This window comes from Orbicella faveolata, unplaced genomic scaffold, assembly GCF_042242905.1.
Source record: "Orbicella faveolata isolate gen_17 unplaced genomic scaffold, um_ofav_v1 contig_35, whole genome shotgun sequence".
Classification (NCBI taxonomy): domain Eukaryota; kingdom Metazoa; phylum Cnidaria; class Anthozoa; order Scleractinia; family Merulinidae; genus Orbicella; species Orbicella faveolata.
The window spans coordinates 9,785,002-9,812,100 of record NW_028301564.1 but is presented as its reverse complement, the minus strand read 5'-3'; the positions used below and the strand labels follow the sequence as shown (position 1 = coordinate 9,812,100).

Genomic DNA, 27,099 nt, shown 5'->3' with positions numbered 1-27,099 from the left:
GCCAAGGGGAAAAGCCCTTGCAGACTACCAAGGTTAAATACAAACTGCAAGTGAACGGAGCAGGGATGAGTACCTGTGTGATTACTGTGCCAGAGCTATCAATTGTACTCTGCACTATCTGACATTGTCTCACTAGTTGGCTACAGGTAGACTATACAAATAACGGAATAACAACCTATTATTGGTCGAATACTATGAATCTGTGACTATCTTTCTGCGCTTATGAACATTACTGCATCTATGTCTAAAACAGCTGAGTCATTTGCTTTACGCTTCGCCAAAATATTGCGTTTGATCGATTGCTGACCATTGCTGATAAGCATGTCAGCGCAGCACAATCTTACAGCCATTATTTGTTCGTCACGCAGTGCTGTCAGACAACAGCTGATAAAGCTAGTGCCTGTACTCACTAGAATTTTAAGAAAATCGCCATAAACAAATTATAGATCAATGAAGCAAGAACTAGCTGAAATAAAAATAGGAAATCACAACGTGTCTAATTCGTGAGAAAAACAGACTAAATTAAATTAGTAATTACGTGAGTAAATAGCCCTGGCCATGCCATTTTATTTGGCGTATTTTGTTTGCTTAGTGGCGAGGCATTGGTATGTAACAGAAAATAGTGGACTGTTGTCAATACAGTCCAAAATTATCGTCAGCAAAATATTGTAAATAAAACACCTATTGACCGTTACCTCCGCGGCCACCATTTAGTCATTCCGATAAGGGTTTCATTATTGTCTCTACCCCTATTAAGCGGCCACCCAAAATTTAAGAACTTTGTTTTGGAAAGGGCGATGGCAGATAAGAGTCTGAAATTGAAGGTTCATGACGAGTGATAATTCAAACACACGTCTATCATGATTGTCTTGAATTGACTCCATGTTCACCAAGAAATTTATAGCCCGACAGTGAAAAATTAAACATTCAAGGTACACCAACCTCTATTTAAGCGGCTAGCCCCATTAAGCGGTCACCACCCATTTCCCTGAGGGTAGCCCACTGTATTACATGTAAACCAAAAATAATTGCATAGTGCGAAAAGACCTACAATCTTGGACTGAATAAAATGGAACAATTATCCCCCATCCCCCCCAAAGCAATGATGAAGGCGTGAAGGATCAAAAGCGTGCCTTTTTGGCATCATTGAAATGGAGGGAGGGGTGGTCCAGATGTTCCATTTATTTTGTCCAAGATTGTACTTAAGGTTTCAACGTGACAAGACAAAGGGAGCCAGTAATTAGGAACTAATATGTCAACACATTTATCGGCAGTACAAGGAAGTGGTGTCTGTCGCAGTCACGCGCGTCATAGCTCAATGGTAATGCTGATAGCCTAAGTTTAGGTACTACAAGTAGAGTGTATTTTGATAACAATGAAATAACTTTCCAGAGTAGTACTGCGATTAATAACGAATCATATTAGTGCTCGAAAAGCTCACTACAAACATGCCATTGAAAAAAAAGAATACCAAACGAAACACTGAGTTTCAGTACAAATTCCTGAAGACAACTTCTAATTTCACATTAAGCGAGATGTTTAATACAGAACAATCTATCCTATTTCACAGGAGTTGATCAATAAAACTATCGAGTCTGTGAATAGTCGTATCACTGCCATAATATCAAGTAATGACGAAAGACTGAAGTCAATAAAACGGCTACCATTCTCTATAGGCACTTGCACTATGTTAAAACGATGCTTACACGTTTAAGTGACGGTTTACGACATATTTCCTACGATTTAGGTTGGTTTTTGGATGGTTTAAAATGGTTTTTGACGATTTAAGCGATCAATAAAATAAAAACTAAGCTAAGAATATTATTTTACTGCCCTGCTACAAAACCATGCTAAACCGTAAAAAATCGTCAATAAAAACTTGTAAATCGTTGAATTTGATTTCAACGTAGATAAAAATCGTGCAAGACTCTTTTTTATAAAGAAAACTATTCTACAGAAAGAAAATACTTCGATAGAAAAATATCCAATAACTGCCTGAAAAGTTAAGACTTTAAAAATAATGGATCGAAAGCATGAGGGCTTAAGTGGCGCACTGGAGTAGCACGTAAATCGCAGGTCAAGGTGGAGTGTGAGAACTCTCCCGGGTTCGAGACCGTTCTCCTCATCTGCTGTTTTTCTTTCTTTCTTTCTTTTTTGTTTTCTGTCTGCGGGTAAGTTGAAATCTACTTTCTTTTTTGTCATAAAATCTGCTGGCAAACAGTGCCAATGCACTGCTATCAGTTCACTCTGTCTCCCTCACATCAATGAACCCTCCCTCCATGTGCACCATTGCCATCCACATATTGCCACCACGTCAGAGGTGCAAAAAAAATCACCTTGTAAAGGTATCGATAAGGTACTTTTAAAAGGACCGCAATTCAAAATTAAATTCTGAAAAACTAAGAAAGTGAGCTTAATCAGAGATGTGCAACATTTCCCACGCGCGCAGTACCAACAATAAAAATATATTCGGCTTGGCTAAAGAAATAACTTTGCTTTTGGCCAACGCTTCAGCACGCACTTATGCATATTCAATTTTCATATTAATGAAGTACATGACACACCAAAAATAAACCATGTCGTGATTTTATTTCAATTCTGCTTCAATCGCTCACAGAGATCATCAGATTTTATTTCGGCTAACGTTCTTTTCCCTTGGTTATCGAACGTGCGACAACAGATCAGATGTGATCTGCATAGCAAATATAGCTTCTTGTAACGCCAGTATTTCACAGGTATCCATACTTTATCATGAGGGTCATGCTTGTTGCAGTAGATCATAACATGCATCTTTCCTGCCAACCAAAGCCAAGGAAAGAGGGAACTCAACGTGGCCATTGTAAAATAATACTCAAAGCGGTCACAGAAATTCCATGCAGAGGTTGTAAAAGAGGATAAGAGCTACAGCTGGTTCAATGGGTACACTGTATCTGATATCCAAGATGCTTCAGAGGCATTCTGAAATGCAAGGCAGTTTCAGCCTTCCATCTGATAGAAATGAATTTGACCCAAAACAAATTGCTCCCACACAAGGAATGAAAGAGCCACCCCCACTGAAGAACTCATTAAAGGCCCTTCACGATTTGTAAAGAAACCTCCCCCAAAAGAAGAGTGAGCAATTATTACTTCCATATACGAAATAATTTTTTTTACTTCCATGACATCTTTCAATAACAACTTATTTTCAATACCACTGTCAACAAATTTGTTACTCTTTGTGGTGTATACATGCTTTCCAAAACTGAAGAACCAACAGCAACTGATTGGAGGAAAATTCTGATGAACATTACATTATTTGTGAAGACTACAATAAAATATTAATCGCAAAATTGTCATGCTATGATTGATTCTTTGTCACTGGAGTGAAACAAATCACTGGTTTCCATTGCTCTGCATGTACGACTCTGCCACCAAGGTATATCCCTAGGCAATGATGGTTGGCCAAGAGCCTCTTCTGCAACCAACTGCTTTGCAAAGTCAAGGGATCCCCTTCCCATGCTAAGTAACTTAACTAGCAAGTCATCTTTGATTTCCTGGTCCAATTCTTTGACAACATCTTGGGAAAGATTGACACCAATCTGTTACACAAACACAAATGAAATATTATGGTAAAATATTAGTTTTATGCTGGAGATATACAAAAGCTTGGGCTTGATTTCCGTTGATCTCTGTCAGGTTTACAAGTGCACGCAGGATCCTTTTTTGAACAGTGGCTAGTAATCAAACCTATTCGATTTTAAGTGGTATCTTTTAGGGGTCTAACGAAGCTCGAACAACTCCCATATTAGTCTCCTTTAGGAGTTAAATTCAAATTTTCTGACATGCATCCCTGACTTTTTCATATGGGAGTTTCCCCATGGGATTTCAAATGTCTAACAGGAAGTGACTGAGTGAAGGAGTGATGGAGTGAAATCGCTTCACCACTACAACTTGGAAAATATAAAAAACGAAATTTACCGCACATTCCAGGATGTCTTTCCAAGATTGTTCGAGGTTTCCCTTAAAACATGTGGCACCATTAGCAACAACTGTTTTGTGGTCTCCTCTCTAACTGATAGGTGTGGAATCCTGATAATGATAGAATGAATAAGAGATCTTAACTATGCATGAAGCAAATGACCATTGGCAACTGTAAAAGCAAAAAAGTGGACTCACCTTATTTTACATTCAGACTTGTCACGTTTGCATGAAGGAAGGCACATTAAGTTCGCTGCTTTGTATGGGCACGCTTCTCGTTCTTTTTTACAGGCACACTGACCACCACAACAACATGTGACTTAACTTTCGGCCTAGAATGCAAAGGGAATATGTTCATTTTTGTCTCATTTTTTTTTTTAAAATAAAATCACCCAGAGATGTATAGAATCGATATCGAAACACTTCGCTACAGTCACTGAAAAGTTCACCTTGTGTGTATTGATCTGTCATGTCCTGTTCATCATTCGAATCGTCGTCAATCGCAGAACCCAAAACAATTTACACTGTCCTCAGGAAACTCGTATTCTGAATTCTCCATGTTAATAAACCTTCTAAAACCAAAAGAATGTGGGAGCTTTGTAATGTTTTAACTGCTGTTTGGATGCAAATTCTAGTGCATCAAAGCTCACCACGCGGAATGCAGAGGAAATTCACATGGAGAATTAGCCAAGATCAGATTTCAACATTGAACAATGAGAGTTTTTCAAAAGAAAAACAAACAGTCACAAAGCATCCTGGGGGGGCACTGCCATATATGGGCAATATAGGTATGTCCCGCTGTGAAGGGTATGGTTTTCAAGCAGTTTACTCTAGGATAGGGTATATAAATCATTTTTCACAAAACTGACTGGTTGGTTGAAGATTTTATCTAGACTAAGGAAACCAGGAATTGCCACTCAAAAATATAAAAAAATCAAACTGGCAAGTTTAAATTTGCGCAAATCAGCCTCAACAGTGTTGACAGATGGGGGGATTTGGGGAGTTTACTCTAGTATAGGTTAGCAAAATTCAGCTGAACTAGCTCTGGTGTAGGCTAAGGGTTCTAGGGTCCCAGCGGCACATCCCCACCCAGAAATTCCCAAAATACCCCCCCCCCCCCCCCGGCAAAGCATACCGGTTGAAGGTGGCCCTTTAAGGACGGTGCCTACTAAATACGAAGGTTTTTGCACCAGGTTAGGACCACACAGAAAAAGTAGATCTTTGCAAGGGCCATTGGAATCCACAAAGAAAAATTGGGGTAGCCGCGCATTTTTTCGAGATAATTAGCCTTGAATCTCAACAAAAATGCTGACATCAGCATTTTCTGAAAAAAGAAGGAAAGGATATTTCCGGCACAGATTTCCTTCGAATTCCCCTTTACATACAGAAAAGCAAACACATTTATAAAGATCTTAAAACTGCAGTACAGTCTAAATACCTATTGCTCACAACCAGAAACTAATCTCATGTTGAATAGGGTTGCCATTTCATAACATAAAATTTAGGGGTAACCACACATTTTTTTAAAGTTATTGATCCTTTTTGAAAACGGTTACGGTGCCCGTTACATTTTTTCCTGTCTCCTCCCCAGTAAGTAAAACATTCACGTATTTCGCACTTGTTTTGCACACGCACTACGCCATCTGCAGGTACTTGTTTACAGTTGGAGTTCAGTATAATTTTCGCCAGATAGCAGCTAGTTTTTCAGCTGCAATATGTTAACAGTTAGTTGTTAGCGATATGCTGCTATTTTGGTGTTTGTGGTTTAAGTACGGGTTCATTAAACTTGATTTGGTTACAGTAGGAAAATTTAGCTTTCTTGTAGTCGTGTATTTGGTAGCATAATTGATTGCGTCAATGTCAACCCCAGTGCACGCGTGGCGCTTAAACCATGCCTTGCGTGATATGCAGAAAGTATGCGCACTAACAAGAGTAGGCACCGTCCTTAAGTACCAAACCGTCTCAGCAAGTCTAGTGTGGTTTATTAGTCACTTTCCCTTCATGCAACCCCTTTTACCTCAGGAAAACAGAATGCACCTTGTTTGAAAATGCTGAACATTCTGGTCTTGTCAAAAATAGTGCTGTCATAATACATCTTCAGGAATGCCACAATTGCAACCTCCAGCACATAAAGAGCTTATACTCAACTTATCACCAGGCCTCTTATGTCACTTGGTTCACTTTCCCTCAAAAAAGTCACTCCAGTGATCCAGTCACAAATATGGACAGCCATTATCAACTTTTGAAACAAGTAAATCTGTTCCTTAGAAGGTTATAGTACTCTTTAAGTATTCCATGTATCTGTAAATTGAAGTTACTGTAGATCTTCAAGGGCCTATCTCTTCCAAAATTATTTTTTTTACACCAAATTCAAGACTTTTACTTTATCTGAATTCTCCAAAAAAAAAAAATTTAACAACAAGTCAACAATTTTTGCGGCAACTGATCTCATCTGCGGAGTCGTATTTCGCTTCTTTTGTTTATCCCTACGTCTTTGAACTGGTTTTTCACTCTGATTTCATTCAACAAAAAAGGGAATGCAGTCCCAATACAGACTGGAGTGATCTTTTTGGCCAGGGGAAAACAAATTACATCATTGCAAAGCACATTTAAACAAGATGATTTGCTTTTTAGATCGTTCGCAATCGCTTGTTTGTTGTTTTGATTCTGGACTGTGAGTGGCCTCTTTTGTCAGGATGGGACATGACGTGCTTTCGTTACATAACTGAGATAAGAATTATTTATTCTGTTCACGACCACGACTTTGAATCGCTTGGCTTTGGGATGTTAACCATGGGAACAGCTATATTTCATTGGCTATATTTTGAGTACATTAAACAAATTTTGTCGACTTAAATTACGTAGTTTCAGTGGCCAAAAATAGTTCAGTATTCAACAAAGCTCAAAATTGAATTGATGGAAGAGTACTCTAAAGCCAAGATCTATAAGAGTAAGCCAGAACTAAGGAACAGCAATGTAAATGCTGACTATCTCTATTCATCAGCGGAAATATTCAAATCAGTTGCCAGTTGCACAGAGTTAGTTTACGATAAACCACAGATAAACCACCATGTGAGTGCAAATGCTAGCTGATATTTGTGCTTCCAGCTTAGAATACTAGATGTAACACAAGTGTACTTTTAAAAATTAGCCTTTATGCTCAAAAATTGCCAGTAAAAGTAAAAATGAGATTTTAGCATGAATTTTTAAGGCAAAAATGTCCTATTAAACTTGTGACTTAACAAAACTGGAGCCGTCACGCAATGTGTCAACAATAAAGCAAGGAAATCAAAATACAGACGGACCTCTATTGAGCAGCCAACTTTTATTTGGCTGCCAGCGGCCAAAATCTGGGAAAAAATTGTCAGCTATACACTGTAATAAAAACATCTTTTTCAAAGGCCACCTCTATGAAGCAGCTGCGGTCAGCTTCTTGCCATCCCAAGGGTGATTTTGTTTTGTTTTATACTTCTAAGAAGCGGCCAGTTGTCTTGTCCCCCAGAGTGGCTACTTTTTAGAGGTTTGACTGTAATCTATAGAAAAATAGCGGACTTTGTCATTATGTTACATTTGTCTGTAAAACTTCAGCTGTTCACAAAGATAATGATTTCAGCAACAGACAGCTATTTAAGTTAATTACAGGCGTAGAAAACGAACGCACTCATAATCTTTGATTACTACTAGTAAATAAGTAACATTCGGTGTCTTATGGTCTACTTCAGGGCCAAGGTTGCTGACAAGATTCAGCTCATTGAAAATTTACTGGACAAAGTAAATGAGATGATCATTGGAGGTGGAATGGCATACACGTTTACTAAAGTACTTAGTAATATGGAGGTAAACTGCATAATTTGTCACAAACATAATTTTAGCATATTCCAGCAGTTGCTGATGTTAAAATTTACCATATTGGGAGGCGACTGCCATTTGTTTATTCTGTTATTCCTTTCTGTGTTTGAGAAGGTACAAATGGAAGGAATGGAAAATAATAATTATACCTCATTTTACAAGGTCAACTCATCTAGAGCCTAATATAACCTGGGCCTCACTTCATATGGGTTGGTTTGGTGAAGTAAGCACACTGATTTTCACATCAGAAAATGGACCATTGTTGACTTAACATCAATGGGCTTAACATTAACTAGCATGCGAAGAATATATCCTGTTCTCACTAGAGTTTATTCTGGGTTCCATTTAGTCATACTCAGTTTAGTGTTGGTTCCCTGAGACTCTATAAGGCTTATTAAATGCTCCTGTTTCTCTGTTTCAGATTGGGAAATCACTCTTTGATGAAGAAGGATCTGAAATAGTTCAGGGGCTCTGTGCAAAGGCCAAGGCAAAGGGAGTAGCCCTTCATATACCTGTTGATTTCATCACTGCAAGTAAATTTGCTGATGATGCAGAGGCAAGTTACATGCATGCATACATAAACTTTTTAGTGCAGAGTGCACTATTGGGATGGTTTAGGGGGCTGCTGTTCATTAAGGCACTGAAGTAATAATGCCATAAGGTGTAAACTTTAATGTTTGTTTAATTAATTAATTAATTTCAATTAATCGATTAGCCTTGCGGGAAGGGGGGCTAGGTGGGGCAGGTACCAGAGTGCACTACGCAAAACCTGTCATACTTACGCTAATTTCATGAAAACATGACAAAGCTATATGTGTGTTTTCGCAAATCTCTTGCTATCCTTGTGGTGCTATTTTCTTAAGAACAAAAGCAATTTGCTCGAAACGCACACGCAGATAAGTTAGCCTTCATTTTCGCAACGCTACCATAATGTTGCTTGACAGAGATAGGGCCAGAACTGGACTATCTTGACCGGGGATAGCAGCTGTATTTCAGGTAATGTCAGTTCTCCTGTTTTTATTACAAATAATGCTACTGTGACAGCATATCTTCTGGAATCACCCCTAGCTCGATTCAAGAAATTTCGTCTGCTGTACTATTGTGTGTTTGCTAAGGTTCAAATAAAGAATGCTTCTCCTTAGCGGCTTGTTTATTTCCTCTTCTATGAAGCGAGCAAAAACTTCATATAATCAGCCGAAACTTTCCCACGTTAGTTACATGTAAAACTAGTAAATTTGTGACACAAGAAACTCGCCATTATTGCCACAGACTCCGTGGCACTTAATGAAACTGCCAATCAATTTTATCAGTCTTTGAGGTGACCTTCTCAACGAGGATGTAGGATATAATTTTGAACAAGTAACGATCTCTACGTTCAATACTTCCATTGAAACGCTCCTCAGTTGTATTAATCAATAGCATTGTATATTAGTTTGCCATGAACAAGAGTGCACTATTCCATGACTGGACGTGACTATTTGATAATTAGATTAGTTCTTGTTTAGCTGTGAAATGAAAATTTGCATTTGGAATAAAACAAAATCAGTCCTCTTCGATTTTTCCTCAGATATTTAGCTTTATTCCACTTATCTCCAGCAGTAAGTAACAAATACACATCTTTCTTATATTTTTGAGGAAAGAAGGGTTTTATGTTACATACTTTGCCAAGGAAAACAAAAGTATCAAGTTACATACGTTGGCGTAAAACTAAAAACTATGATTGTGTACTTTTGTGTCTTATTGAATTTAAAATGAGTGAAACTCAGCGTAAAACACCACAATAAAATTCAAAGCCGTCTTGACAAATGGTAATTGTTAGTTATTTTTGGGCCTTGAAAGAAAATACAAACTTGAAACTTACACAATGCTGAGATTACATCTTATCAAGTTTTTGTCCGCTCACATTCTGCAAGGGGAAAAGGCCTAGTTGACTAGCAAGGGAGAGAATCGCATGGGTGAGGACCTATGTGACTACTGTATCGGAGCCGTAAATTGCACTCTGCACTATCTGAGATTCTCTCACTAGTTTTATACTCAAATTCATAGTGGAGCTCCAGCAGCCCAAAGGGCCGCCAAGCAGAGCACCATACACATATAGGAAAGAAAAAGGAACCCATGAATTTATTTTCTCATGGTTATCATGGCTAGTGATATTGCTCGTGGGCGTGTACGCACAACGACGATGGTGGAGTCATGCAAGATGACAGCCGTACTACAGCTAATAGGTTGACAGCAACATGCAGCCTTGGTTTATAGCGTACTTCTTTGATATTGGACATCCATGTTATGGTCAATTGACACCTGTCAAAACAAGGTATCCACTGACCAGTATCATGTGACCATATCACAGACTAAAGTTTAGAACTCTTTGAGGGCACATGTTTTTTTTTTAAGTTGACCACTGACCAAGTGCTAGTTTTCGGTTGGATCGCAGGCTCATGTCAGGTTAACTCAAATCAAATCAATAGTTTATTGACACTCCCCTGATGATGCTTTTCAGTGACAATACAAGAGAACTAAACTAATTAAGTTAAAAGAAGTGTTTCACAATTCATTTAAAAGGAAAAGGAAAGAATGCGATAAACATTAAACGATAATCATACATGTACAACATACATGTACAATTCATTATACAACAAATACTAAAATGTGCTGACATACCATCATGATGTGCTATTTAAAAAGTAAGTTATCAGTTTTTCAGGTAAAATTTAAAAGTAGAAGTCGATTTTGCAGCTTTAAGAGTATTGTGTAGATTGTTCCAGATGTGCACAGTAGTAAAATTTTCCCTGTCTAGCACTCCACTTATATACAAAGGGATGTTTAATAATTGACAACTTTGGGTCATACACCTGGTGACTGCAATTCTTGTTGTGAATTGATCATTGAGGTAACGGGGCGCTTGACCATACATAGATTGTACATTTAAATGCCGTGACAGTGTCACGGAGAACAGATTTTGTTTAATTGGAAGCCAACGTAGATCTCTTAATGCGGCGGTTATATATGATCAAACTTCCTGGTTCCTGTAATAATATGCACGGCAAAGTTCTGCACGGACTGTAGTCTACAGATATTTTTGTTTGAGGTGTTTGACCACACTGTGGAACAGTAGAGTAATTTACTAAAGACTAAAAACTTGTTGTAAATAGTTGTTTGGAAGCTGGTTAAAGCTAACCCAGGATTAAAAGTCAACTTAGGTTTAAATTTTTCCTGTATACAAATGTTTTTCACTGCTCTTGTTTTGTGTAGTTTGAGATTGTTCAGACTCAATCAAACTTTGAACAACCCGGTCCAGGAGCTCTGCTTTTAGGCTTGGTTAAATCCATATACAGTACCGCTCAAAAGTAAGTTACCACCGTCTCGCGAGACGCGTCTCAATTCTCGCGAGACTCGTCTCGACAGAAACGAGACGAGTCTCATTTCTCGCAAGTGCACTGGAAGTACCAATGCTACGCATTCGTCGGTATTCGAAACCTGTTTTGTTAATAAGACGTCTGTATCGTATCGTATCGATTAGCGCGGTAGACACGATTTTCATTCTCATCAGCAATGCGTGTGTACCATGTGTTTATTATAAATTCTCAAGCATCCAGTATTGTTTCATATCCATCGGCCAAACCTTTTTTTATTCCAGCCAGACTTGCTTAACATTTAGTTTTTGTAAATACATGCACAATAAAAGTTGAAGGTATGTGAATCGTCAGCAAGTTAGTCACTCGTGTTTACAGATATGTTTTACAGTTGCATTAATTCTCTTGTTTGTGTAGATATTAAAAAAAAGTTTGTTTGCAACCCTAAACGTGATTCATACAGTTGATAATCAAAATGTAGTGTTCATGAAACAACATGTGGAGTTTTGTCACCCGATCTACGTGTTGGAAGTTACAGCAGCGATCACGATCACTAAGTCAACACAGCAGCGCCGCCTATGTTTTGCCAACTATTGCTCCCAACTGATTTGTCAGGAAACTCGACAAACTTTTTATCCAAAGATTGTGAACATACGAAACGACGCTAAGTGTTCCGTCGAATAATTTAATATTCAAACTTGCGAACACACACTTTGCACATAAGCCTTGAACTTTTTATTCAAAAGTTGTGAGCATGCCACGCTTTGATCATACTTCACTTCACTTTACATTCAAATAACTAATTTATTCAAACTTGTGAACGCTCACTTTGCACATGAAATCTGACTTGACTAACTTTTTATTCATACTTGTGTACGCTTGAGAACACACGCTTTGTAAACATAAGGAATCTCGACTACCTTTTGAACACACACTTTAATCACTGAGCCTCGAGCAACTTTTCATCCATATTTGTGTTCACACGCTTTTTGCCACATCAAACCTCTAACATTTTATTCAAACTTGTGAACACATGCGACACCACACTTTGATCATGAAACTTCAACTAACATTTTATTCAAACTTGTGAACATGCTAAACCACGCTTTGAACATGAAACCTCAATTGCCATTTTATTCATACTCGTGAACATGCTAAACCACGCTTTGATCATGAAACCTTGACTAACTTTTTGTTCATACTCTTAAAAATGCTAAACCACATTTTGATCATGAAACCTCGACTAACTTTTTATTCATACTCGTAAAGATGCTAAACCACGCTTGGGCTCTTAATTAATTCATATGTTTGAGTGCGCTAAAATCCGCTTTCTTAGATTGAACCCTAACGGCCAGTTTGTGCGAAACAGTCCAGTTTGTAAAAAAATGAATTCATCAGTCTTAAAATCGGAGATTCTCATGTGTTCAAGTTCATATAAGAAAGATTGAGAGATAACAACATAGTTTCGTGGATTTGAGCGTGCTCAAGTACAGTATTGCCGTTCGAAGAGAAAAGTTTCCGTTGTCATGAATGTAATTTAGAAAAGATCACAACTCTTAGACTAGCTGGCCAATGTTAATAATAGTTATGTGCAAATGTGGTAATAAAAGTGCGTTTCAGTGTTCAGAAGTCGGATCATGTATCTTATGGCAGGCCTAGACCGCTGTATCGACCGATATATAAAATGTTTATTCACATACCGCTCGAGATCTTCATTGTCGAGCGACAAAAATTCTATCTGTTAAAGAGAGTGTATTGTGCCATTGGAAAAAAACGTTTTATATCAAATAGAACCGGCGATGTTTTTGCCGCGACGCTTTGCAAAACAAACTTCATTTGCGTATTAAATCGACTGCCGCTAGACAGAACTTTCCCTTGCAAAAACATTGAGTTACTGTAAACGTCGCATCACATACACATTATTAGAAACTCCTGTCTTCAAAGATGTTTGAATAAATGATTTATGCCAAATAGAACTGGAAATATACTTTTAGTGTTTGCCTTGACATTTCGGAGAACAATAAAAGTTCATTATTTTGTTGACTTGTCGACGTGTGCCACTAGACAAAACTCACGCTGGCAGAAAAATTTAAAACTACATGTAATATAAATGGCGCATCTCAGAAACCTTGATAAAAACTCCTGTCTTCAAAGATATCGTATTTCAGCGTTTGAATGAACGATTTATGCCAAATAGAACCGGAGATATCATTTTTTCAACAATTTCCGTGACGCTTTCATGACTCCCATTCACAATTGACTGGCTGGTGCATGCCGAAAGCCGGAACGTTTTTCTCCTACTGTACACAAAATTAAATGTTTATTTGAGTTAGCAGTTGTTGCAGAGCAAGCAAATGTAGGTAACTGAATCATTCAGAGTGAGCAAGATTCACAAAATCAACTCTTTGCCCCCGTGATCGCACAAATTGAAACGCATGTAACTCTACTTGTAGTTACGTTCGATGTTCGATATTACCTTTATTCAATATGAATCGAGCAAATGATCAATGCATATTTTATGTTGGACGGTCCCATCAATTTGACAACGAACTGCAGAGCGGCAATCGTTACCTGTAACCAGTTTCTTATGCGTAATATACGCCATACTAAACGCTTCAGTGATTCTCGAGAGAAACGAGACGCAGCTGGCGAGAAACGAGAAACGTCTCGAGAGAAACGAGACGAGAGGTGGTAACTTACTTTTGAGCGGTACTGTATAAGCGTTGCTACATATAAAGTATACTATACACGGTCAAATAAAGTATACTATGCACAATCCAGCTTTACTGGTGTGTTATCACAGTAATTAGTGGCAGCGCATTTGTGATCTATTTTTATTTTTAGTGCTAGGGATGATACTTGTCATCTGTAAAGTTATTTGACGTTGAACAATGGGAATTGCTGATACAGAGATGTTCTTATCCTAAGAAGCTTTCTTGGGCATTGGTTTCTTGCTTCGGGCTGACCTTAGGATCAAAAAACTCCAAGCTAAACTGAGGTCGAAATCTTGAGGAACTCCAGCCAAATTTGATGGCATTGATCAGGAGAGAGTGTTGACAACCCAAAAAAGCTGAAAATTCTTAGTAGTGTTTTCAATGCCTCTATTGCACGCAGTACCTCTATCTGATGTCCAGTTTAGGAAAAAAAACCTTGTACTGGAGTTGGGTGGGGTGGGGTGGGGTGGAGTGGGGTGGAGTGGAGTGGAGTGGAATAGTGTAGAGTAAGGTAGAGTAGACTAGCATAGAGTAGAGTAGAGTGGCATGGCATGGCGTGGCGAAGCGAAGCGAAGCGTAGCGTAGCATAGAACACCACGGTCTTGCAAGCCTCTAAAGCTCGTGATAATGCTAGGTTATAAGCTTCAACCAGCATGGAATCCGCACACTGAATTCACCGTGAGAAAATCCTGGACATCCTGATCTTGAGGAAAAACTCCTTGTGCTACACAAGCAACAATGAAGAAATGTAAATTGCATGGGAAGAACTTCACAAACCGAAATCCAATCCAAGCATTAAAGTTTTCTCCACACTAAAAATTCAAGCTGGTACGATACACTGTGACACTTGCGTAGCCTCCTACACAGATGCTTTTTGGGCTCATCATTCAATCTTCTTCCCCCACAAGATCAGGGAAGTGTTAATGGCAGCTTGTTTTAATTATGTGTTAAAAGCTGTGGTTCATTTTTTGGTCAGGGAAAGTGTTAAGCATACATCACGCCACGGTGACATAGATCCCGCGAAAGAGACTAGGAAAGGGTCACAAAAATTGTCTGGCAGCGTTTGTAAACAGATTTTAAAATCCCTCTCTGCTGTGGGCATGAAGTCCGGAGAAAAGATCCTTGTGAAAGGTGACTGTCAGAATTGTTTAAAGAAGCTTTGGTTATTGCTGATTGTATTATTTTTCCTCTTAACAACATTTGTGTATTTGTGTGTCTTTAACTAGACACACTAAAAGTGGGCATCCAAGGAATGTGGCAGTTTACGAGAACAAATATCGCATATTTGTTGGCTTATTTATACTTCGCATAAAGTATTGGAAGGAAATTATGGTGTGCAAGTTTAGTATGTATGTTTTAAATGAAGGGATGGCTTGCTACTGTAATTCATTAAATTCTGTATTGTATGAAACGCAAAGATCTACTGTTGGTCATTGACTTTTATCAGATGTGGTGGCTCCTAAAAGAGCCGTTTTTAGCAACCTACAGTGCAATGTCCAATCCACATTATATGAAGTAGGGCACGGTGGCTCCGAAAAGGGCCGTCTTTAAAACTTGGTGGCAGCGCCTTGAACCTCCACCACAGCTGGGATGCCCTTGTACAAAACATGATCAATATATTTTGCACATTTCTATGGCATGACTTTCTTCGACTAGAATTTCTCAATGCCGTCCACCAACTCTTGTTTGTTGCATGGTTTCACTGTGGTCTCCAAAAAGAACTTGAGTTTGTGCCACAAGTTCTCGATCGCATTGAGGTCAGGACTTTCGGCGACCGTTTTCCACAAGTTGATGCCGTTCTCCTCAAAGAAGGCCTTTGCTCGCTTAAAGGTATGCTTTGGGTCATTATCTTGCATAAGACAATGATTGGGCAGCTTCTCTCTGACAAACGGGACCAGAGTGGTTTCAAGGATGTTGCAGAAGAGAACAGCATCCATGATACCATCAAAGATGCAAATCTTCGTGGCACCATGTCTACTGATCCCACCCCAAACATGAACTTTAACTGGATGCTTTGGTTTTGGCTTGCGCTTCATCGGCTCATCGATCTTCCTGTAGCAGGTACGGCGGTACTGCCGAAGGGAAATGGAGCATTCGTCGGAGAAGATCACATTGTCAAAAGTGTCTCCACTTTCCAACACACGCCGTGCGTACTCCAGTCGTTTCATATTGTTTGGGGCTCAGATGAGCTGACGATACGCAGTCTCCAACCAAGCTTCTTTCTCGTTCTTCACACGGTGGCTGAACATACGGAAATTCTGTATTTCTCCAGCTTCTGGATCTGGCTGCTTGTCATCTCATCATTTTTTTGCATTTGCTGATCAGGGAAAGCTCTTACTTCCTCAGACAGCTTTTTAGGTCTTCCAGAATGCAGTAAATTTGCCACGGAGCCTGTAATTCGTAGCTTCTCAACGATTCGGGTAACGCTAGCGAGACTAGCACTCAAACCTTCATTCTTCAAGGACCTTAATATTGCAACTGGCGTGAGACCTTGTTTGTCAAGGACCTTGATTCGAGATCTTGTATAATCTGATACTTTTGGCATGATCTCTAATTCACAGGCTATTCAAGTGCTTGAAGGCGAATGAACACAAAACCTGTTGTCTGTTCTATGATACCCAAAGCATTGCTATGGTAGCCATAATAACAAACCTGCGCAGGGATTAGGGCAATGGTGATGTATGTAGAGTTTTATTTGGTTCTAGAAATGAGATATGTAAACAATTGCAATCAATACTTGAAATAAAAGTAAATTTTACCTGTCAACAATCCTTTTGAATATTTCTGCATTGCTGGTGAAATTAACACAAATAATTGCCAAAATAGGGATAAAATACTGTGATTTCCATTTCCAAGAAAGAAATTTATTGTTATTTTATTGTCTAATCGTAACAATCTGCAATACTTTTTAACTTTTGTATTGCATCAAGCGGGGGGGGGGGGGGGGGGGACTCCATAGAGTTGACTAAAGGTGCACTTTTTATCAGGTGGGAGGTATGATAAAAAGGCAGGGATTTCAAACATTAATTGCTAATTTATCCATGAAAAGAGACGTAATGGGTCAACTGTAGGTATGTGAAAGGGGTTTCAAGCTGAAAGCTATATTATATGTATATGAAAGCTACACAAAAGGGAAAGGATTTGGACCTTGGGGCAGAGCCTCCTTGTATAACACTTTGTTAGGTCCCTTCACTCTCCTCCTCACTTGGGCATAGTTATATGGAGAAAACTTATATTGTAAAAAAAAATCTCCATCACTTTGGGTTCAAGATCGAAACAAAATTAAACTTTTTTGGTACAAGATGTAGCAGGGGTTTATTATGGCAGAGAATAATTTTCAGCCAAACGTTTTGAAGTAGCCCTTTCTGTAAGGGTCACTGACAACTGTCTGAAATGATTCTTACAATATTTCAAGAAATATGTTCCTCTTTGTTCCCATTTACCAGCTAGCTAAAATCAAATTGTTTACATTTGCCATGGCATGAAATAAACAAGAGTTTGGCAATATCCTTGTTCCACTAAAGTAACATTGTGCAAAATATTCTTGGCATTCTCAAGATGATTGTCTTAAAATTATGAATGTCAAAACTGTGTGACATACTTTCTGCATAATTGCAATGTAGCCATTTCATAATGCAACACTTGAATGTTAACTGAAGAAGGACCACAACCAAATTACCAGTACCTCAACCCAGAATGCACTGCAGACTAAGTCCTCCGACTGGGTGTCAATTTATATTCCATTTTAAAATTTATAACCAGTCTGTGTAAACAGCCTGTAATTTGATTTTTGTATGCTTGCCTAGTTACACTGTACATGTAGTACTTGAGCTTTCAAAGAGTCATTTCAAAAATTATCAACTATAAACTTAGTTATATCAAGTAAATGTAAGCGGGCCCATGTATGCTCTGTGGACCTATCATTTGCCTTGTCATGGATTCTTCAACATTACACATAACTTTCAATACTCCCAATCCACCAATTCATCTTTTTTATTAGACTACGTTCTCTAGACCAATCCACTTTCATCCATGATTCAATACGTAATCTGTTTTTGGTTCAAAGTGTAACACATATAGCGACAGGTAGAGCTCAGTACGTGAGTATCATTATCATGTTTCAAAATAGCAACGTATAGTATAAGTGTTCAACCCTAATCAATTATATGGAACGTAGTAAAGTTAGCTCTTTGCTAGAAGGACTTTGAGAAGCTTGAAACTTTCCTTCTGTGAATTTTTATTCCATAGAATTTAAACAGATGTACACTTCATTAGAGAATCAAAAGCCAGTAAAAGAGGTATCGTGCTGTAAATCACAAAACAAAATACATCCACAGTTATGGTAAGAAATGGCAAATTCAACAGAAGAACAGTAAAAGGAATCTTTTAATATTTGATTTTATTTCTCTGATATTTCACAATAGCAATTTATTTGCACAATGATTCCACTGGACCTTTTGAAACCTGACACAAATTGCGTTATACATTTAATGCATATAGTGTGGGGAATGTCATGTTTGTTTTTTTAATAGGGAATCTTTTTTGGTTCGAAAAGCAGTTTTACTTAACTTTCTTTTCAACAAAAAAAGTTAATAATTAACGTCCCAGTTTGCCAGAGCTTGTTGGGGCAGCTTTGGTTAACTAGCAATACTTTAAAAGCAATGAAGATAACCAAAAAATCCATTTTTAACTTGGAAAATATTTATATTTTCCAAGTTGTAGTGGTGGGATGATTTCAGTGTGTCACTCTGTCACTCCTTCACTCCTTCACTCCTTCACTCCTTCACTCCTTCACTCCTTCACTCCTTCACTCCATCACTCCATCACGCCTTCACTGGGTCACTTTCTGTTAGACATTTGGAACCCCAAGTGCAACTCCCATATAAGAAGATTAGGGGTACTTGTCGGAAAATTTGAATTTGATTCCTAAAGAAGACTAATGTGGGTGTTGCTCATACTTCATTAGACCCTGAAAGATACCACCTAAAACGGAATAGGTTTGATTACTAGCCACTATTCAAGAAAGGATCCTATGCGTAGTTGTAGACCTGACTTGCGTACTCGAGATCAGCAGAAAACAAATGAGAGCGTTTCTTTTATTATTTCTTTGAGTGCTAAGAATGGTGTCGTTTCATCATCAACACCCGAAGTCAGACCAGAATCCTTGATTTCTACCCACCTTTTCATATAGGAGTCCCCTGGATTTCGAACATCGCACTGTCCAAGGCCGTTTTACAGTCAATTGCAATGTGTCAAGTTAGTTATTCTTTGAATTTCTGATACAGGTACTTAATATCTTACCGCAAAAATGATCTACGTTGAATAGATTTTCATATAATAGAAGCTAATCATATAAATAGCTCATTTCCCGAAGGTGTCCACTTATACAGGTTTAACCGTATTCGATTGCCAAAAACTGAGGAGATATTGCAAATCACAAAATTGATGAGCTGGATGAATTTTTGAATTGTGATTCAAGCTGTGATTAAAAATTTTGGACGATCAACAGACAAGAGAATTGAGGAGAATATGAATGAAATGTTTCACTATTATTTAATATACAGTATCGTAAGTAAATACTTCGAAGAGGAATACAGACGTAGCAAAATGATTTGAACCAAATAGTTGATAAATAGAAAAAAAAACATCACAAAAGACTGGGGGTTCAGCAGTCAATAACATCACCCTGGAAAGGGAAGAAAAAAAGAGAAAGAAAAAAGAAGAAGTTATTACAACACAGGGTATTCGTATCTGGTAAACCATTCAAGTAGGAACCCCACCGAACAGGGCTTAACTTTGTAGAGTGGACGAGACGTGGTGCTGTCCTTGTGGTATTATGACTCTACATTGGATAATTTTTGTTTATTTCTAAGATCTCTCAAAAGGCAACAGAGAAAGAAAAAAATCACTTATATCAGCTGGGAAAATACAGAACGAAAAAAATGTGAATGAAATTGAGAATCCAATTGCACTTGCTTTGCTGATCAGACAAGAAGCTGCACTTTCTTTATAATTGTCTCGGGCGACGATCACCAATAACTTCATGAGTGTTTTCAGTGGTGTTACATCTCCTCATGTTTTCTGCTACCGTTGTGTTTTGCCAGTGGGCTTTAACTTTAACTTAACCTATGGATTAAAACCTCAAGTTAGTCGCATCAAAATTATCACTTTTTACGGACAATCCATTTCCAAGTTGAGTGGCTCATAGCCACTTTGACTGATTTTAGCAGTGCTTTTGATAGCCAATGGATTAAGACAATTACAAAATAAAGAATTTCATGAGGATAGTAAGCTGTGATACAATAACTGCCTCATCCCCAAGAGTTCCTCCTTGACTGGAGTGAGGCCGGCCGATCAGAGTGGGTGCCCATGGTTTTGTGGGCCTATATATAACACTAGATAATCAGAATGCAACTTAGCCATTAACCCGTATATCAAGCGTTTCTGTAGTTAATGTGAATAAGTAAAGTATGCTTGTGCGAAACTAGGACAAGAGCAAAAATAAGACAGATTTGGAGGAAGTTTTGTCAATGTTTTTTGCCCTGGACCCAATATTTGAATGCAAGAATGCTGAGTGTTGTACAAGAATGCTTGCTACTAACACCGGCTATGCAAGCTACCTAACCATCAGGCACTGCGCTCCTTGTTTCAAGCTCTTCACTGACAAAGCTCAACAGTGCCTGTCAAAAGTACATATAAACAAGGCAAGGAGTACGTTTCATTTCAGTTCTGGAATTTCAAATGGCTTACATAAGTGAGAATTGAATCAGGCAAAGGCCTTTGCATTCAGAGGTAGGCTCTAAGAGCTCTTTGATTTTAGGTTTGGAACTGATAAAAACACGGTTTTTGATGTTACACGACCTTCCTGTTTCGCATAATCGAACTCAAATCACATTGGATGGCTTAATCCACATAAAGAAATTCCACAATTGCTCTGAAGATCTTTCGCAGCTCCCCTGCAACCAGAGTCCTTTTGATCTTATTTGCAGCCTATTGTGATCTGTCATCCAAACACCTGTGCAGGGCTGCGAGAACTCAACCTAGCAGCACTGAGTTGTGTAAAAGACTCGGCTTTTGTCTTGGGCAACCTTTATCAGATTCAATCAGGCAACAAGAAGTTTACAACGTGGAGAGGCTTAATTCAAAATGTGTAAATCCATTGGAGCAATGCAGTTCATGTAGAATCAACAGAGAGGCTTCCACGGTCTTTTACTTCATCTAGTATGCAGGAAATGTCATTTAAGATTGAGATAGAAAAGGAGTGAAAGGAGGAAATGTGTCACTTGGTTTTCCTCATTTTTTTTTGTTTAAGAAAGAATGCAGTTGTAGCAAATATACCCAGAATTCTTTAAAGTAACTTGTATAACTAGAATAGCCTGTAAGCCACACATATGGACCTATTTTGTTATACAAAAAGGGATTCCTTATTATCCAAAGGTTAGCTCATGTCAATCATCATTCACTGGGACTTTGATTAAATTTCATCACACCTGCACGTGTGATGTTTCTTGTCATTATCATTATCTAAAAATTTTGCGGATCTGTTACCTTGATATATTCAATATTTTGTCATTATCAACTGCATTAGCATTATCATTATCACTATCATTTGTTACCTGACATCAGTAAATGGGAATGGTCAGAGTTATAAACATAATGAGTTTACTGTAGAAGTGCCCATCAACAAACTTTATGATCATTTTAAGAACTTACATTTGGAACCAAAACCCTCTTCCTTGTTTGCATCCCATATATCTGTTGTAAAAAACAAATCAGCCCTAGAACAACAGAAAGATACTTGCAACATTTAGATGACCCTTTTTCTTTACATGAAATTGAAACCACAATAAAACTAGTAAAATCTGGAAAAGCCCCTGGCCCCGAGAGAATACAAAACGAAATGCTTAAAACGGGCTCCCCCCACTTAAAAACTGCAAGTTACAAACTCTTAAACCTTATTATCACTGGCGTTTTTTCTCCTGTGGCTGGTGCAAGGGTATTTTAACTCCCATATTCAAATCAGGAGACAAACAGGATCCTTCAAATTATAGGGGGAATCTGCATTAACAGTTGTCTTGGAAAACTCTTCTCCGCTGTACTCAATAATAGACTGAAAAATTAGGTGCACGATCAACATGTTTCACACTATGCTCAAATTGGCTTCATTCCTAATCATCGCACAACTGATCATATCTTTACCCTCCGAACTTTAATCAACAAAGAGGTCACTCATACAACCAATGGTAAGCTTTAGCTATGTTTCATGGACTTTAAAAAAAGGCTTATGATTCAATATGGCACAACAATCTACTCTACAAATTACTCAGATCCAAAATAGGAGGCAAATTTTATGACCTGATTAAAACTCTTTGTTCAAAAACAAAAACAAAGCTGCATCCGTTCTTCTCCTATGTTTTTCAATCTCTATTGGAATTAAATCCCTTTTCTTCTCAATAAACCAGACACAGATCCTGTAGTAGTGCCAAATGGTTCTTCTTTAAATTGTCTACTACATGCAGATGATCTAACACTTATATCTTGCTCAGCTGCTGGGCTACAGAATGCATTGTCCATACTCTCTCAATTTAGTATTTGAAAGCTAATACAAAAAAACAAAAGGTATCACTTTCCTAAAGAAATATGAGAATCTACCCTTGCAAAACATCTTTTCTACATCAATAAAGGTATAATTGAAATTGCCGATAGTTACACTTATCTTGGGGTCAGGTTTTTTAAAGAAAACAAAGTGATCTTAAAGGATAAAACCAGAAGATCAATTTTTGCAACTTGTTGTTACCTTGATTCTCCTAAATTGCCAGTCAATGTTATCAACAAAATATTTAATTCATTATATCTTTCAGTTCTAATGTATGGTTCTGAGGTTTGGAACATTTACAACAAAGATTATTACAACTCATGGGAAAAAGATATAATTGAAACGACACATCTATATTTCTGTAAACAAGATCTAGGTGTTAAGAAATAATGTTCAGATGCGGCCTGTAGAAATGAACTTGGTCGGTTGCCTCTAGAAGAAATAACCAACATAAATGTTCTTTAATTTGGGATACACTTAGAAAACCAGGCAGAAGACAGTATTGCAAAACAATGTTTACAAAGTTTAATATCAAGGGACCTGGCTAACAAAAACAAGAAAAGCATTATGCCAACAGTTACTGACATCTGTAAGAAATCAAACTAAATACATTAAACTTAACTGAAAATAACTCCCCGTCATTTATTTTTCAAAGTTTGATAAACTCTCAACAAAGAAAATGACTCAACATCAACTAAATTTGATAAAACATAACAAGGACTTCATGTTTTACTCAATGTTCAAAACTGATTTTCAAATGGCCGAGTTTTTGATTACAATAAACAATCCTTTGGATAAAAAAGCAATAAATAAATTTTGTCTTGGAAATCATGGATTACGGATTAATACCGGCAGACATACAATAGACCTTTCGTGCATTCCACTTTAGTGCATACGAACAATAGCTACAGAGCAAGGTTGTGGTGGACATTTTCATACATTTGCTGTATTTTTTGTCCACCCTGACCCCGACTTGGCACCATTGTTTGTTGGAATGTGGGAAAGGTCTATTGGTAAAACCCCAGAAAATATCACAATTTGTCCTTGCTGCATGAAGTTGAACGTGAATGCATTTTATACTTTCCTGACACCTTTAGGACAACTTATGCTCGAAGTAAATAGAAAATACAATCATTTTGATGTTCTAGGAGATAAATCAAAAATTCTTTTTTCTTTTTAATATTTTAAGGAAAACGACCAATTTTTTAAGTTTGCAAGACATGTTTCGAAACATGTCTTGCAAACTTAAAAAATTGGTCGTTTTCCTTAAAATCTTTACATGTCTGCTGCTATCTAGATCTTTTTAATAACGTTGACCCCTTTATCTACAGTTTTTTGGAGACTCATTAGCGCTCGCTACGATTGCCTGCCAGACGTCAGTAGTAATCGCGTGTGCACAAATGACACAAGTAACCCTAAGAAGAAACAAAAACCACTTCAGCACTTGAAAGATGTTAAATCACTTCGGTATACGTAGCAATAGTTTCAAACTCCATTCAAACATGTGTTTAAGCCTAGGGCCAAAAAAAAGTGACAAAAAAGCTTCATAAATAACCGGTAAAAGAGCTCTAATTTACTCTTGCTTTCTCGCGTGCGATACATGGCGTCACGTAAGCATGTAATCTAGTTAGTTACATTGTGTTCTTCGTTTACATGTGACATCATCATTTTCTAAATGCCAAAACTAAAGAGCCACCAAAGTTTTTATCCTCATCAGGCATGAGAGGGGGTAAAGTTATATCTGTTAACAACGTTTAAGCTCAACAGTTTGCTTCCTTTGGAAACAAGCACATTTTGAATTTCAGAGTTATGACATAAAGCTACGAGCGAGTTTGTCGAAAAATATTAATAAAGAATTGGTTCATGCTTGGCGTGCATATATCGAGTTATGGATGCACTTGGGAAGTTTGGAGAGCATGAAAGAAGTGTAAGAGTTGCTCGAGGCAATACCCAAGAGCAACTCTAGCTTCTTCAGTGCTCTCCAAACTTCCCAAGTGCATCCATAACTTGATATATGCACAGCTAAAAGCATGAACCAATTCATTTATAACATGGCGACAACATATTGGGTGCTAAAACATGTTTTATTTGTGATTGACTACAAAGTTCTCACAATGCACTGTGAAGGAAAACGAAGATCATTAGGATCTTAACACGCAGTTGAGCAGCAGTTGAACGAAAACGCTTAACCTGGTTTCTAAAATTGTCAATGAAAAATTCGCTTCTCTGAATTAATTATAATAAAAATGTGGGTAAACAAAGTCAAAAAACTCAATGAAAATGTAGACAAACAAAGTCAAAATACTAAAGTTTAAGTAAACATCTTAGCTCAGCAAAAGTCAAAGGCTGGAAGTAGGGTTTGGATCGTTCAGAACAATCTTCACATTGCCGAAACTTAAACAAAAGGAACTTGCGCTAAACTCGATGGAAATTTTGCAGCTAAATTGAACTTGCACATGTCATGTTATATATACACACGGCTGTGCGCATATAGAGATTTCGTTCATGATGACTCGATAGGAATTAGGTATGACTAGCGCACACGCTATGTTTTAAAAGTAATCTCATGATTTTTAGCCCTTTTAGAAGTGAAAGTGATAGGAAAAGTGCTTATTTAAATGTTTGCTTGTTCAGTTCAGATGATCAGATGCCTAGATAGCCAAAGTAAGTTCCAGATGTGTACACCAACTTTGCGTCTCCATACTGGGCTCTACAAATTTGTGCAAAATATTTGGACAAAATCTGAAGTTTGGGAAAATGTAAAGACGTAAAACTTGGAGAAGTGTCTTCTTTATTTATCTCCTATAACATCATAATTTCTTGACTTTATCCACTGAATGGTTTTCGAATTATCTTTTTATTGCATAACAGTGCAGGGGAAGAATTAGTTATATTATATGGTAACACCATGTACTCATATAGGAATACTGAAATAAATTGTTGTTGTCGATGTTTCTTTTATATTACTGCAGGTTGGGAGTGCCACTTTAGAATCTGGAATTCCAACAGATTGGATGGTAAATGATCACTTTTTGCCCTGTTGGTGATGTTTAGATATGTTTTACATGTGCATGTACAGTTATTGCATCCATGAAAGGATTGCCTGAAGATCAGTTTGAAAGTTTGTTGTTATTCCTGTATTTCTCCCAATATTTCTTTTAGAGGCCTGGAGGATATTCCTCCCTAGACTTCCATAGGCCTGAATTTATTTTATAAAGTGTTTTGTACAGATAAAAAACTGAGGATGAATTGGCCATTGTTTGCTTCTTTTCTTTCAAAGGTCGAATGGTATTAAGAGTTCTAGAATGTGTAAGTCAAGGTAGTAACACTCATATCTGTATGTAATTCCCAAGGGATTAGACATTGGTCCAGAAAGTCTCAAGATATTTGTCCAAGCCGTGGAACGAGCTAAGACAATCGTGTGGAATGGGCAAGTACAATCTACATGTTTTAAAGTACACTAAAAAGAAAATTGGCCGAGCGATAATCTTAAACTGCCACATTGCTTTTTATCGAGTGATAACATAGCTAGAGGGAATGATAGCAGTTTGTTGGGGTCGATGGGTTGTAACCCTTTTTAACCTGGAGAGTGCACAAGCAATCTATACGATTTTAGTTGTGGTGCAGATTATGCAAATGATATGCAAATGATATCCTTTCATCATCTTTAAACTTTTTGGAGTAATTCCACTGACCAATAAATAAAGCTCCTGACATCACTGTAGTAGTCCAGAGGAGGAATGAATGTCTTCTGATAATGCTTTGCTATTGAAACTAATACCTCAAAATTTTTCACAATGTCATCATTCCACAACAAGACTCTCGTGGCATCAACATCAAGGCGTCCCTTCATGTCTGGGAATGGTTAGCTCTTTGATAGGGTGCAATTCCTGTATTTAGCGGCATGTGTGTCGGTGAAAGGTCGATATACAAATACTTGTGTAACTTGCCTTAATTAAATGTCCACCGTGTTTTGAAAAAGAAAAGAAAACTTAATCGTCCTCTCAGTTTAGGATTATATACTTCGTTTGCCACCAAGAGAATGTAAGTTTGGTGAACAAAATAGCTGAAAGAAGGGTTTCGCTGTTTCCTCATGTCTGCATACATGTACGTAGAAGATTTGTAGCATTGTGAATGTTTGGTTTTATTTGATTTCTTTACTCACTAGCTGCAAACCAAAGGTAAAGGAGACTTATCATTGCGAGCTGAACACAAACATTTCCGATTGTATTTCCGGTGATAGTCAGTCATTCTTCATTAGTTATTGATATAAAAGAAAAAGATTCCAAAGTTAAAACGGGCTCTCCATAGTGGTCAAGTTGTGTCTTTGGATCTTTGTAATTTACACAGAATGTGGTATCCTTCCATATGAAGATTACCCCATGGTCATGTAGAAAGTGCAATGAAAACCAGCTTAGCAAAAGTTTCTTATATAATTGTTGCTTACTGGAAAATTAAGTTATTAAGGTTCTTTGACCAGGTTCCCATTTTCTTAAAAATATATATACATTTTTTGTTGGTGGAAGGAAATTGTCTGTTGTCAATATAAAATATGCATATAATGTCTAAATGAGCTGCAATCTAAACAAGTACAAACCCTCTCCAAGTTATTTTATTTGTATTAATGCAG

General features: G+C 37.7%; 1 protein-coding gene across 3 annotated transcripts in view; it reads left to right on the top strand.

Moving 5' to 3' along the window:
- LOC110058006 (phosphoglycerate kinase 2-like) overlaps positions 1-27,099 on the top strand; it is an 88,896-nt gene that overhangs the window by 39,715 nt on the left and 22,082 nt on the right. For all 3 annotated transcript variants that reach the window (XR_016201838.1, XM_020764598.2, XM_089272866.1), the window contains exons 8-11: positions 7,680-7,794; positions 8,228-8,362; positions 25,442-25,486; positions 25,823-25,899. Coding sequence is in view for 2 of the 3 variants with exons in the window: in XM_020764598.2 (XP_020620257.2) it covers positions 7,680-7,794; positions 8,228-8,362; positions 25,442-25,486; positions 25,823-25,899 (372 nt within the window). In the remaining variant the exon portion in view is untranslated. The remainder of the gene's footprint in view (positions 1-7,679; positions 7,795-8,227; positions 8,363-25,441; positions 25,487-25,822; positions 25,900-27,099) is intronic.